The following is a 14,250-nucleotide window of genomic DNA, read 5'->3' as shown; positions in this document are numbered from 1 at the left end:
CCCTGGCCCCATTATAACAGCTGTACTCCCACTCACTGAGCCCTGGCTCCATTATAACAGCTGTACTCCCACTCACTGAGCCCTGGCCCCATTATAACAGCTGTACTCCCACTCACTGAGCCCTGGCCCCATTATAACAGCTGTACTCCCACTCACTGAGCCCTGGCCCCATTATAACAGCTGTACTCCCACTCACTGAGCCCTGGCCCCATTATAACAGCCATACTCCCACACACTGAGCCCTGGCCCCATTATAACAACTGTACTCCCACTCACTGAGCCCTGGCCCCATTATAACAACTGTACTCCCACTCACTGAGCTCTGGTCCCATTATAACAGCTGTACTCCCGCTCTCAGAGTTCTCACTCAGTCATCACAGCAATGAATCAACTCTCAAAATGGAATCACTGAGGGAATATCTTTGAGCAGCGCTGAGGTATAGGTTGTGAGGGAAGGCAGTGATTCAGTTAACACTTGAAGTGTGAACAGCAACACTGGAAGAACTTGACGTTGTAACCAGTAAAGGTGCGCTCCCCCTGATTTTCAAATTGAGTTTACCTTACACGCAGCCAATCATAACGACACTCCCACTCCTAATAAAATGCATAAAAAGTTATACAGACCATGCTTACCGCTTCTTCTGCACGGTCTCCTTTAAGAGAGACATAGGACACTTTGTACTGTGTAACACGAGAATCAGCAGGGTCCCAGGACACGTGTAGGCTAAATGTGGTTTCATCACCCACATCTAGATATCTTATTCCAGATCGAAAAACTGGATCCAACAAATCACAACAAATTGACAATCAGCACGACTACCTGACAATATTTGCACTTTTAGATAATTCAAGTTTTACCTTAAGCTTTTTGAATAATTTAACAAATAACTGCAAGTGCAATTTGTGAATCAGAAAAATAATTCTCATCTCTCAAATTTAAATTATTAGCTCTTTAGACATTTTAAAAAGGAAGCAGTAATAAGACCTGGAACTGGAAGTTCCACTTGCTTGTGCTCTTTTACACTGCAACCTGTCCAAAGATTAACATTACATTAGCCTATTGTCATTTGCTATCTTCTTGAAACAGATGCTGAAAGATGCAGTTTGTATTAATTTACACATCATAAGTAGGCGGAGCAGGCTATTTGGCTCATCAAGGCTTCATACTCATTCAATTCGATCATAGCTAATACAATTGAGTCTAAGTCCCCTTTTCTGCCTGTCTCTCATAACCCTTGTTAATCAAAAATGGCTTATCCAGTCTTGAATACATTGTCCCAGTTTCCACTGCTGTCTGGGATAAATAAATTCCAAATTCTACTCATTCTCTGTGAGAAGAAATTCTTCCCTATCTCTGCCTTAAGTGGGAAATTCTTTCATTGCAAACTGTGCAGCTTTGTTATATAATACTGCATGAGGAGAAACATCCTCTCAGCATCTGTCTTGTCAATCCTCTCCCCACCATCACAGCACTCCACAGAATGTTTCAGTAAGATCACCTTTCATTCTTCTACAATCCAACAAGAATGGGCCCAATCTTTCCTCATAACTAATCCCCAAATCCCAAGCATCAATCTAGTGAACCCAGTCAGAATTGTCTCAGTAAAAGTAAATCCCTCTTTTAGTAAAGAGACCAAAATGTACACCGCATATTATTGTTATCCTTCAAAAATGTCGATTGTTTACTGATAAATACATCAGCTTAGCACTTTACTAGTCTTTATCAATATCATTGGATAATTATCTGAAGGAAAACAAAATTGCAGGGCCACAGAGAAAGGTTGAAGGAGGGTGGGTACTTGGTAGTGGGGCTAGATGAGTTGCTCTTGCAGGCAGTCAGGTCAAACTCAGCAAAATTACCTCTTCAATGGTGTGACCATTTTTTTGATTTAATGATGCTGGCTACAGGCAGCCAAAGTGTATGTTCTGAAGTCAAGAAATCTCCAAACAGGGCATGTGTCCATTCCAGTAAGAAACAATACCAAAAAATGGGGTTATTCAGTTATTCAGCTGTGGGCTCAGAGCTCATCCAGTATTGGGCCAGTGAAGATATATCCCGGTTTGTAAAGAGTGAGCGAGTCACTCAAAGGAATGCTCCGAGATGCTGAACCTGAGAGAAATATCTCAAAGATATAACAAAGTCACTAATAAATCCAATAGGGTATTCAGGAGAACTACCTACCAAGATAGGAGTGAGATTGTGGGACCCTCTATCACACAAGGAGTTGAGGTAGATAGCATAGATCGTCAAAGGAGAAAGAAGTAGAAGAAAGATGAAAGGGGTTTGGAGGTGTACAGCATTAAGATCAGTTGAGTCTAAATAGCTCATTTCTGTAAAATTCAATGAATAATGCTCATGGAGAAACAATTAATTACCTATGTCAATTTTATCTCTTACTGAGGAGATAATTAACAAGAGGCCAACTTATTAAATACAGGGAAATGTTTAATTTTGTTTGGAAATATATGTAGATTTTTTTTTCAGTCTGTAAGTTTTCTTACCGCTGATAATCACATACCTGTCGTTGGTCTCTGAGTTGTTGTTGTAGCTGCTGTTGTTGTAATTATCTGCTGAACTGTAATTAAAGTGAAAATTAATTCTAAACTGCATGACACCTGCTAGGATAAACTAATAAATGTACATCTTACCTTAAAGGTTAACACTGTACACATAAAAGGTAAAACCTTCATAAACACAAGTAATGTATTTATGCCAGCATTTAAATAAGATATACAGCAGCATTGACATTGATTCAATTAACTCAGCGAACTAAGACCTTGTGTTCTATTCTGCTAATGGGCCATAACCAATTTCAGCCCATTTAGTTTCTTTCCCAACTTGCTCCATTGCAACAAGCGAAACAGCTACAGAGAGCCCAAGGACACTAGACACTCAGCTTGGTGGTTAAAACAAATGTATGTACATGGGGACAGCCTTCACAATTCTTTTCTCCAGATTTCACTATTCCAATTTTCTCGTAGCCGACTCACCATAATTTTAGGGTCATCCAAAAATCTACTGCATGTATCCCAACTCATACCAAGTTCAGTTCACCCATAACCCACACTGCTTACTGACCTACCTTGGTCCCCAAAGGCAATGCCTCAATTTTAAAATTATTATCTTTATGTTCTGATCCTTCAATGGTCACACCCTTTCCAAGCTCTGTAACATTCTCCAGCCCTACTACTCGCTAAGGTCTCCATACTGATCTAATTCTGATCTCTGGCACGTTATCAATTTCCATTGCTCCACTGTTAGTGGCCATACCTGCTGTTACTGAGCCCACTTCCTCTGACATCCCCTCCCTAAAACTCTTCACCTCTCACTTCTTTAAAATGTTCCTCAAAACCTACCTCTTTGACCAAATTGTAGTCATTTGTCCTTACATCTCTTTGTGCGGCTCAGTATCCAAATTTTGTTTCACAATGAAGTTTGGGCTGATTTTACCATGTTAAAGATGCTATATAAGTGCAACTTGCTGCTTCAAATTAGCAGCCATCATTCTTGTTAAGGTTTTAGGAGACCAGAGCACAACCAAAGCTATTGTTTTATATAACAGAGTTCGCAAATTGAGCAGGGTACTTCCAAATGTGTCATCTTACGTGTTGTCTCCAGAACAGCCACAACATCGCTTTCTGTCTCATCATTGTAAATCGCAGAGAGAGAAACCTCATACTCTGTCCCAGGCAACAAATCGTAGAGAACAATGGTGTCTACGTCCCCACTCAAAACAAGCTGCAAAATAAAAGTTTCCAGTACAATTCACTCATTCCCATATTTAAATCTATTCATGTAGAAAGGCAAAGATGCATTGTTAATATAATGTTATTGTCACCATTCCTATCAGGTGTACACCTAATACTGAAGAGTATTAATGAATTCTGAGAGTCAATTTACATATTCCTCAAAGGGGTCTCTGGAGAATTTCCTCCAATTAATTCAGTGGTCAAAAATTATGTAGGTTACTTTATGGATAAGGGAAGTCATTTTGTCCATTTACTTTTCCTTCTTGGCCTTTTTTTATATTGTCTTGTGAAATGTGGGTGTCGCTGGCTGGCCAGTGTTTATTGCCCATCCCTAGTTGCCCTTGAGAAGGTGGTGGTGAGCTGCCTTCTTGAACCGCTGCAGTCCACATGCTGTAGGTTGACCCACAATGCCATTAGGGAGGCAATTCCAAGATTTTGATGCAACAACAGTGAAGGATTGGCAATATATTTCCAAGTCAATATTGTGAGTGGCTTGGAGGAGAAATTGCAGGTTGGGGTGGTTCTGGTGTTCCCACGTATCTGCTGTCCTTGTCCTTCCAGATGGAACTAATCATGGGTTTGGAAGGTGCTGCTTCAGGATTTTTGGCAAATTTCTTCAATACATCTTGTAGATGTGGTGCTAAGCAAGCAGTGTGTTTGTTCTGGGTGGTGTCAAGATTCTTAAGTGTCCTTGGAGCTGCACCTATCCAGGCCAGTATAGAATATTCCATTACATTCCTGACTTGTGCCTTGTAGATGATAGACAGGCTTTTGGGAGTCAGGTGGTGAGTTACTTGTGCAGCATTCCTAGCCTCTGACCTCCTCTTGTAACCACTATATTTATATGGTGAGTTTAGTTGAGTTTCTGGTCAACAATAACCCCAAGGATGTTGATGGGATGGGAACTCAGTGATGGTAGCATCATTGAATGTTAAGGGTTAGATTGTCTGCCTTTAGAGATGGTCATTGCCCAGCATTTGTTTGGCACAAATGTTACTTACCACTTGTCCAGATCTTGTTGCATTTGGACATGGACTGCTTCAGTATCTGAGGAGTCATGAATAGTGCTAAACATAATGCAATCGTTGTCAAACATTCCCACTTCTGACCTTATGATAAAGAGAACGTCATTGATGGAACAGCTGAAGATGTTTGGGCTGAGGACACTACCCTGAGGAACTCCTGCAGAGATGTCCTGAAGCTGAGATGACTGACCTCCAGCAACCACAACCATCTTCCTATGTGCCAGGTGTGGCTCCAACCAGCAGAGAGTTTGCCCCCTGCTTCCTGCTGATTCCAGTTTGCAAGGGCGTCTTGATGCCAGACTCAGTTGAATACGGCTTTGATGTTAAAGGCTGTCACTCTCACCTCACCTCTGGAATTCAGCTCTTCTCTCCATGTTTTAAACCAAGGATGTAATGAGGTCAAGAGCTGAATGGCCTTGGTGGAATCCAAACTAGACATCAGTGAACAGGTTATTGCTAGGCAGGTACGGCTTGGCAGTACTTTTGATCACACCTGCCATCACTTCACCGATGATCAAGAACAGACTGATGGGGCAGTAACTGGCCAGGTTGGATTTGTCCTGCTTTTGAGTACACGACATACCTGGGCAACTTGGGTACATGCCAGTGCTGTAACTGTACTGGAACAGCTTAGCTAGGAGAGCAGCAAGTTCAGGATCACAAGTCTTCAGTACAATTACTGGAATGTTGTCAGGGCTGGTAGTCTTTGCAGTATCCAGTGTCTCCAACCGTTTCTTGATATCACGTGGAGTGAATCAAATCGACTGAAGACTGTTATCTGTAATTCTGGGGACCACTGGAGGAGGCCGAGATAGATCATTCACTTGGCACTTTTGGCTAAAGATTGCTGCGAATGCTTCGGCCTTATCTTTTGTACTGATGTGCTGAGCTCTTCCATCATTGAGGATGGGGATATTTGTGGGGCCTCCTCCTCCAGTGAGTTGTTTGTTTGTCCACCAACATTCATGACTGGATGTGGCCAGACTGCAGAGCTCAGATCTGTTCCGTTGGTTGTGGAATTGCTTCACTCTATTGCTTGGTACTTGTGCTGTTTAGCATGCAAGTAGCCCTGTTAGGCAGCTTCACACCTCATAGTTAGGTATGCCTGATGCTGCTCCATTGAACCATGGTTGATCCCCTGGCTGGATGGTAATGGTTGAGTAGGGGGATTTGCTAGGTCATGAAATTGCAGATTGTGCTGGAGTACGATTCTGCTGCTGTTGATGGCACACAGTGCCTCATGGATGCCCAGTTTTGAGTTGCTAGATCTGTCCAAAGTCCACCCCATTTAGCACAGTGATGGTGCCACACAACACAATGGAGGGTGTTCTCACTATGAAGTCAGGATTTCATCTCCAAAAGGACTGTGCTGTAGTCACTCTTAACGATACTGACATTGGCAGATGCAGATTGGAAAGGATGAAATTATGTATGCTTTCCTCTCTTGCCTCACCACCTGCCACAGACCCAGTCTAGCAGCTATGTTCTTTAGGACCCAACCAGCTCAATCAGTAGTGTTGTTGTTGAGCTACAGTCAATGTTGAAATCCTCCACCCGGAGTCTATTCTGTGTCCTTGCTGCCCAAATGTGACATTATCACATAAAGTCAAGATTACCCTCTGCAATATTCACAGTACCTGGGAGATCCAGTGCATCTGGAACCAGGAATACCTTCTCAATCTGTTTATGAAGAGATGAATTTGCATTTCTTGTTGAACCTATCAGTATCTCAGGATGCTCCAAAATGCTTCACAACCAACTATGTGCTTTTTGAAGTGCAGTCACTGTTAGGTATAGGAAATTATTAGGGTTGGAAATGTAACAGTCAAGCTCCTCAATCTTCTATTTGAAGGTTTTACAGACCGGTTGTGGATAAATATCGACCAAAACACTGAGGAGAAATCTCCTGTTCTTCTTCAAATAGTGAGAGAGGACACAGAGCCTCCATTTAACATCCCACCCAGAATACAGCACCTCCAAGTATTGGAGTGAAGAGTCGGCTTAGATTTTGCACTCAAGTCTCTAGAGATAAGACTTGAATCCAAAATCTTTTCACTCAGAGGTAGGAGTGCTACCCATTGGATCATGGTTCACAAGTCACAGGCAAGAATGCAGATAAAGACTGATGCTTCTGCCTAAAGAAGAGAGCAGATCAGGGTCAATAAAGGATTCAGGAGAACTCCTTACAATAAATTCTAAATGTTAGATCTCAGATGCCCTTCTAAAATCATAAATCTGCTTGAGAGAAGTAGTCTTACCAAGTAGAGACTTTATTCGACTTACTTTGTTGTTTGAACATGAGTGAAAATTATAAAATGACCTGATTACCTAATTGGATATCTGTACCTACACACCCTGGGATCATTGAAAGGTGGAGTAGAATTATTTGAAAAGATCAAATAAAAATAAGAGACAAGAATTAAATGTAACAATAAAGTTTTAAAAAATCAGATGCTGGAGATCTGAAACACACAAATAAAAATTGCTGCAGAAACTAAGTAGGTTGCACAGTATCTGTGAAAGAAAACAGAGTAAACATTTCGAGTTCAGAACTCAGAACCATTCCAAAGATGAGTCATGGAACTCAAAACATTAACTTTGTTTCTCTCCACAGATGCTGCCAGATCTGCTGAATTTCTTCAGCAATTTCTGTTTTTGTGTGTTAAAAATTAAATATTTATTGATGTTTGTTCACACAATTCAACCTCATGTGACAAAAAATACATTCTCTGACCAGTTTGAGAATGACATATTTGCTTTGGTACCTTGCAGAAGACACAAAGATGAAATGTTCCTTGTTCATTGGGTAGAGCTAAATTGTGAATGTCGTGGATTTATAACTTTGCTACAACAAACACACTGAAGAAGATTTTGATGATTATTTTTCCCATTCATAAACTGTGACTGTGTGAATTCAGGTATTCAGAGTTGTACAGAATGATCAGATCTAATTTCAGATTGAATTCCTACACCATTTCTGTTTCTAGATGAATTGTGCCTTACCTCTTTTGCCTCCTCACCACTCAGGGGAGTGCAAGCCAGTCTATACAAAGTAACGTCATCAGCAGAATGCTTCCAACCAACTCTAAACTCGTCTGTAGAAACATCACTGATTGTTAAATCCAAGGGCTTTGGAACTTTCTCTGAAATGGACAAAGATGAAAACAAAAGAGCAGCAAATATATGAATGTATGAAGTGCATTCTGTAGCAGAAATGTTTCATATTGAACCATTAACTTAAGACACAATGTGACCGAAGGCCAGAGCAACAATGTTTGCTGAGAAGATGCTTGCTTACTTGTGGTAAAACTGCCTGTGAGAGGATCTGACTGCCCCTCATCGTAAACGGAGAAAACAGCAACCGTATATTCTGTAAGTGATGTCAGGTTACTTAAGAAAGTTGTCGTTGACCCTTCAACTTCATCCTAGAGAAATCATGGACACAACATAGTTACTAATAAATCCAACAGGGAATTCAAGGGAAATTTCTTTACTGAGGGAGTGGTAAGAATATGCACCTCACTACCAAAGGGGTGGTTGATGTGAATATTATATACACATTTAAGGGAAAGCTGGATAGGCACATGATGGAGAAAGGAACTGAAGAATTTAGAAAAGCATTCGGAGAAGGCTTTATATGCAACATAAGCACCAGCATGGGCCAGTTAGGCTGAATGGCCTGTTTCTGTGCTGTGCACTTTATATTAATTCATGGTTTTATCCCAGCTTTTCAATTCACTTAGTTGATATAACTCCAATCTCTTCATTGCACAGTTGCCAGTATTTTTATATTCCTTCGTACAGCAAGCTTGCATTTTTTTCAGTGCCACAAGTTGATTACTGATGTTAACGGTGTCACTGAGCAAACAGAGATAATTCAGGGAAAGTTCTTAGTGGTAATGGTTATTGCAATGCTCTGTGGTTTGTGCAGACTTGCCACAGTTTTGTCATTGGGTCATCCTTCACTCTCTGTTGAGTCACAGGGTGGGGGGTTGCAGTGCCTCAAATGTAGATCACAATTGATGACAGACTGAAGCTAAAGGGTTTATTCCTATGAACTAATTCAGTACCCTACAAGGCAGCTGCCATTGCAACATTGGAAAGGTGATGAGGTGAGCTGAGAGAATTATTCCCAGCTTAAAAAAAGTTGCTCATACACGCTCACGAATGATTCAACTTTTACTAGTGGGGAGACTAAAGATTGTTATATGCAGTACCTACCACTACCAGCTAATGGTACCAATCTTCTTCCTAAACTATTTTGGTCAACCTGCTCAGACCTGTTGTGAGAGTCCAGGGCTGGTGGGTCTCATACCTGGATCTCCTGGCCTAGAGGTCAGAACACTACCGCTGTGTCTCAAGACCCACAATCTTCTTTTGTATACTAGGCCTAAGGGCTTACTTGGTTAACAGTGGTAGAGACTGGACAACTAGCAAGTCTTAACAAGAGGAGTTTACCACATGATATCAATACATACAAATTACATTGGCTAGTTAGACGTAATATTGAAGACCATTAGGAGAGACTGATGACATATCTGTCCCCCTCAGAATCTTGAGCTAGACTCCTCCTTACCACACCCCAGACTGTATGACATCATTAGATCGGGCAGAGCTCAACACAGTTTCAACATTAACCCTTTGAGAACCATTGCCATGTACAACTTAGGAAATATTAAGACATTGTTTTGGACCTGCAAAGTGTGACCACCATTTCTTGTTAGAAGCCTTTTCTCGGGATATGGGTGATACAGATAGGGCCAGCATTTATCACCACTCTTAGTACAAGTGAGAGGTTCGTGAGGGGTGTTCAAGAATCAACCACATTGACTTAGGGGACTGGAGTCACGTATAGGCCCAGGCTAGGAACAGCTTTCCCTGCCAGAAAGAGACAATAATGAACGAGTTCAAACAAACAAACAAATCAAACTGCAGTGTAGCCCTTTTCACCAATATGTAGTTCACAGGAACAGAGTCACTGACCCAGCAAAGCATAGTAATTCCCCTCCCCAGCCAGTCTTCAAAGAATGTTAACAGTAAATTTGTCTTCTGATTCTCCCCGTTAACCATCATTGAGTAAATAATTCTTGCACTTACCTCGTTTATTGTTGCGCCATCTGTTTTCACATACATGATTCGATATCCATTAACTTTCTTTGAAGCTGCCTCCCAGCTGACCCTGGCAGTGCTGTGCCTGATTTCTGAGAATTCCAGGTTTCGAGGAGGACTGAGTGGCACTGAGTAAAAGGAAGAAAAAAATTATTTTCATGTAAATGCACACATAATGTAAGAAAGAGTTCGCAAATCGTCTTTTTTGCTATATGTTTTCCACAATGGAAATAATCTGCATATTAAAATATTATACACAATCTGTAAATAAACTTCTTACTAATCCTAGCCCCCTGGCCTATATGCGTTTCTAGACTGGGAAACATTCAATTTGAAAATTCTAATCCTTAGTTTCAAATGCTTACACAGGATCAGCACAGTGGCTCAGTGGCTAGCACTGCTGCCTCACAGCACCAGGGACACAGGTTGGAATCCATCTTCAGGCTGTTTGGAGTTTGCACATTCTCCCTGTGTCTGCGTGGCTTTCCTCTCGGTGCTCCTCTCACAGTCCAAAGATGTTCAGGTTAAGTGGATTGGCCATACTAAATTGACCATCTTGTCCAGGGATGTGTAGGTTAGGTGGGTTAGCCATGGGAAATGGGTTACAGGGATAGGATGGGGGGGTGGGGTCGGGGTGGGATGCTCTTCATAAGTTTAGTGTAGACTTGTTGGGCCGAATGGCCTGTTTCCACACTGTAGGGATTCAATGGAGGATCACCCTTTCCCTAACTCTGTAATGTCCTCCAGCCCTACAAACTTCTGGGGCATGTGCACTCTTACAATTTTAACCACTTAAACATCCCAGATTTCTACTGTACTGTTGGTAGCAATGCATTCAGCTATCTAAACGCTATGCTCTCGAATCCCCCTCCTTAAACGTTTCTGTTTCTCTGCTTTCTTCCTCTAAGATACACTTTATAATCTACCTCTTTGGTCAACCTTTTGGCCTAATATCTCCTAATGTTGCTCACCATCAGAATTTGTCTGATATTGCTCTTTTGAAGCACCTTGATACGTTTCACCATTGTTCCATAAGATGTGAGTGTCACTGACATGATCAGTACTTATTGCCCATCCCTTATCAGCTTGCTAGGCCATGTTAGGAGGTAGTTAAGTCAACCACTTAGCTATGGGTCTGGAGTCACATGTAGCTCAGAGCAGGTATGGATGGCAGACTTCCTTCAAGGGTATTAGTGAACCGATGGGTTTTTACAACAATTGATGATAACTGTCATGACTAATTTACATTCCAGATTTATTAACTGAAATGAAAATTCAATTGGTTGCCATGGTGAGTTTAAACCCAAGGCCCCAGAACATTAGTCTGGGCTCGGTATTACTAGTCCAGTCACATTACTACTATTCCACTCTCTCCCCACAATTGTTATTGAATGATAACAAAAATAATAACAACTCAAACTTCTATTTCAAAAGATAAGCACAAATGTCCAGAATTTAGACTGTGCCCCAAATGGGATGCGATCCCTGAACTGTGCATACTATTCCCGTCTAATGAGACGCCCAAAAAGACCGTAAAGAAAATGGTCTGTCATTTTGAGTGTGGCATCTATTAGCAGCCACTAAGCCAGGTCACCGATCACACAGGGAAGACTGGTCAGATTAAAGCAATGTGCTGAATGGCCACTTTCTGTGCTATACGATTCTAGAAATGCACATCTCATGGTGTCACCCATAAAGATGAAGATTTACCTGAGAATTTTGTCCAGCAGGAATATAAACTAGTAAAAGCACAGGTGAGACTTACATGTTGTTTCTTGTCCAGTCAGTGGGTCGCTCGCTTCATCACCGTACAAGGCATACACTGTTACAGTATATTCAGTGTTTGGAGTCAATCCCTCTAGTTCTATGTCTGTAACTGAATCAGCCACTTTTACCTACAGCAGAAAATACAAGCTGATTTCTCAATCGCACTTCTGATGATCTCACTGTCAATATAAAACACAAGTTCTACAGGTTGAGTTCAACAGACGAAGGCAATCTTTTGAATTTACAGCCTTTATTTCTGGAAGCCTATGTCTGACCTACAGTCACAGAATGAAATGGCACACGAAGAGGCTGTTTCGTCCATCATGCCTGTACTAGCTCTTTGAAAGACCTAACCAATTGGTGCCATTCCCATTGTTCTTTCCTCTACAATACTACAAGCTTACTCTGCTCATCTTCAAAATAGCAGCCATGAAACCTTGTACTTCCATCTTAGAGGATAAACAGAGCCTCAGCTTGAAGTCTCATGGAAAGCCAAGACTTCTGACAGTTCAGAGTCCAATCTCATCCTTTCAATAAACCTGCTTAAAATGAAAAAAACCTGGAAAATTATATCTTCCTGATAATAAATGAACTGCATTGTGTCTTTCATATTAGACGATAAAAGGCTGAATTCTTCTTTTAATAGAAAAATGAGATGATGTCCATTTGTCCCGTTTGTAAAATTGTGAATGCAATTTTCCACGCAGCTTGGATGGAAGCAGCCCAAGTGGAGTTAAACATTGAACACTTAACGAAAACGTGTACCTCTTTTTCATCAGCTGTCTCTCCCCCCGTGAGTGCAGCATAAAGGATCATGTAACCAGTGGCAGTCGGTGCAGGTTTCCACTTGACTCTCATGCTGCTGTGGGTCACATCATAGATATTCAGATCTGCAGCTGCCGGAAGTGCCACTGGAAGAGGAGAGACAAATAGCTGTTCACAAGTAGGAATAGGCCATTCAGCCCTTTGAGCCTTTTCTGTCATTCAATTAGATTATGGCTGCATCTTAACTCCTGTCAATAAAAGCTGTGCTACAAGTTAGCAAATCCTTTAGAAGACAAATTAAGCACGGATATTATTTCCAGAGAGGTAGGACTGAAAAGTAGGGAAGATTTCCTTAACCTTTGTCAAATTTGGTTAGCCCATACGTGGAGAACTGTGCAGTTCTGGTCACCATATTATAAATGGGATATGTAGGCACTGAAGAAGGTGCTGCCTCTGGTTATGACCCTACCAACGCCCCCTACCCCAACCCAAACCCTTCCACATTTACCAATAGTTTAATAAAAGACTTCAGCACAATGAATATCAAGTCACTGGTGAGGAGTTTAAACCCCAAATTCAATCAAATCTATGATTATAAAGTGGGACAGTGCTTCATAATGCACTCCCAAACTTGACTTATCTTTATGCACAGTTTGTATGGAATCAATCCTCTGATTGTCTAGTCTCCTAGAGGTTACTATAAGCCTGATCTTAAACTGAACCTTGGACTGGAGTGGTAGCTAAGTTGATAAATTATGTTGTATACATTAATGAACTTCTGTCTGCTCCTACAGAGGGCAATACAACAAGGCATTATTCAACATTTATTGTGCTCTTGCTTCAGATTCTAATTGCAAAGGATTCTGCCAAAACCCCAGCCTCCAAGCATCAGCAAAACCATTCTTTTGCACTGTCTGTACTTTTCATTTAAACTTGTTTTCAGCAATGTGTCTGCATTCCAGGCACAACTGGTTCTCAAATCACAAATGTCAGAGCTGATGCTTAAGCCAGGGTCATTGACTGCTTTGGAGGCAATCCGTGAGTTTTAAAAACATAACCACCCAACTCAACAATATCTATCCCTGTTAAGAATCATAGAATCCCTATAGTGCAGGTAGAGGCCATTCAGCCCATCAAGTCTGCACTGATCCTCCAAAGAGCACCCCACCAAGACCCACTCCCTTACCCTATCCCTGTAACCCTATATTTACCACAACTTATCCATCTAGCCTGCACATCCCTAGACACTACAGAGCAATTTAGCATGGCCAATCCACCTAATCTGCACATCTTTGGACTGTAGGAGGAAATCAGTACACCTGGAGGAAACCCACACAGACATAGGGAGAATGTGAGAACGTGCAAACTCCACACAGTCACCCAAAGCTGGAATCGAACCCAGATGCCTGGTGCTGTGAAGCTAATACTGAGCTACTGCACCACCCATTGGTCAAATAGCATTTCCCCACCCTCAATATTATTTTAATAAATAATATAAAATAAGATAAAGAAAATGGAGAGGAACAATTGATTTTCTTTAACATCTTTCTGAATTTTCTGGCAGGTTTTTGTTCCCAGCAGCATTCTGAACATTAATCTCCCATTCATGAATGCTCCAGGACATTCCTGGAGAGTTTGGCCACTTTAGTTTAACCACAGGATCGGGACTAAGCTACGTGTTACTCACATGTGGTGACGACCCCACGTAAACCCTCACTGGCTGCCTTCTCATAGATGGCAAATACTGCGAGTTGATACTCCGTCAGGGACATCAGATTCTGAATGACAGCTGTTGATTCGGTTCCATCCACAACCACCTACAGAGAAAAGGACT

At 41.5% G+C, this 14,250-nt stretch overlaps 1 protein-coding gene across 5 annotated transcripts in view; it reads right to left on the bottom strand.

The window, feature by feature from the left end:
* The window catches only part of col14a1a (collagen, type XIV, alpha 1a), a 202,633-nt gene that overhangs the window by 97,655 nt on the left and 90,728 nt on the right, over positions 1–14,250 (bottom strand). For all 5 annotated transcript variants that reach the window (XR_007261919.1, XM_048595780.1, XM_048595781.1 and 2 more), the window contains 9 exons: positions 14,104–14,233; positions 12,417–12,562; positions 11,650–11,779; positions 9,873–10,012; positions 8,074–8,200; positions 7,779–7,918; positions 3,607–3,739; positions 2,520–2,576; positions 634–776 (listed from right to left, as the gene is read on the bottom strand). Coding sequence is in view for 4 of the 5 variants with exons in the window: in XM_048595780.1 (XP_048451737.1) it covers positions 634–776; positions 2,520–2,576; positions 3,607–3,739; positions 7,779–7,918; positions 8,074–8,200; positions 9,873–10,012; positions 11,650–11,779; positions 12,417–12,562; positions 14,104–14,233 (1,146 nt within the window). In the remaining variant the exon portion in view is untranslated. The remainder of the gene's footprint in view (positions 1–633; positions 777–2,519; positions 2,577–3,606; positions 3,740–7,778; positions 7,919–8,073; positions 8,201–9,872; positions 10,013–11,649; positions 11,780–12,416; positions 12,563–14,103; positions 14,234–14,250) is intronic.

The sequence above is a fragment of the Rhincodon typus genome, chromosome 4, assembly GCF_021869965.1.
Source record: "Rhincodon typus isolate 14 chromosome 4, sRhiTyp1.1, whole genome shotgun sequence".
Lineage (NCBI taxonomy): Eukaryota > Metazoa > Chordata > Chondrichthyes > Orectolobiformes > Rhincodontidae > Rhincodon > Rhincodon typus.
This window is presented reverse-complemented; position numbering and strand designations above follow the sequence as displayed.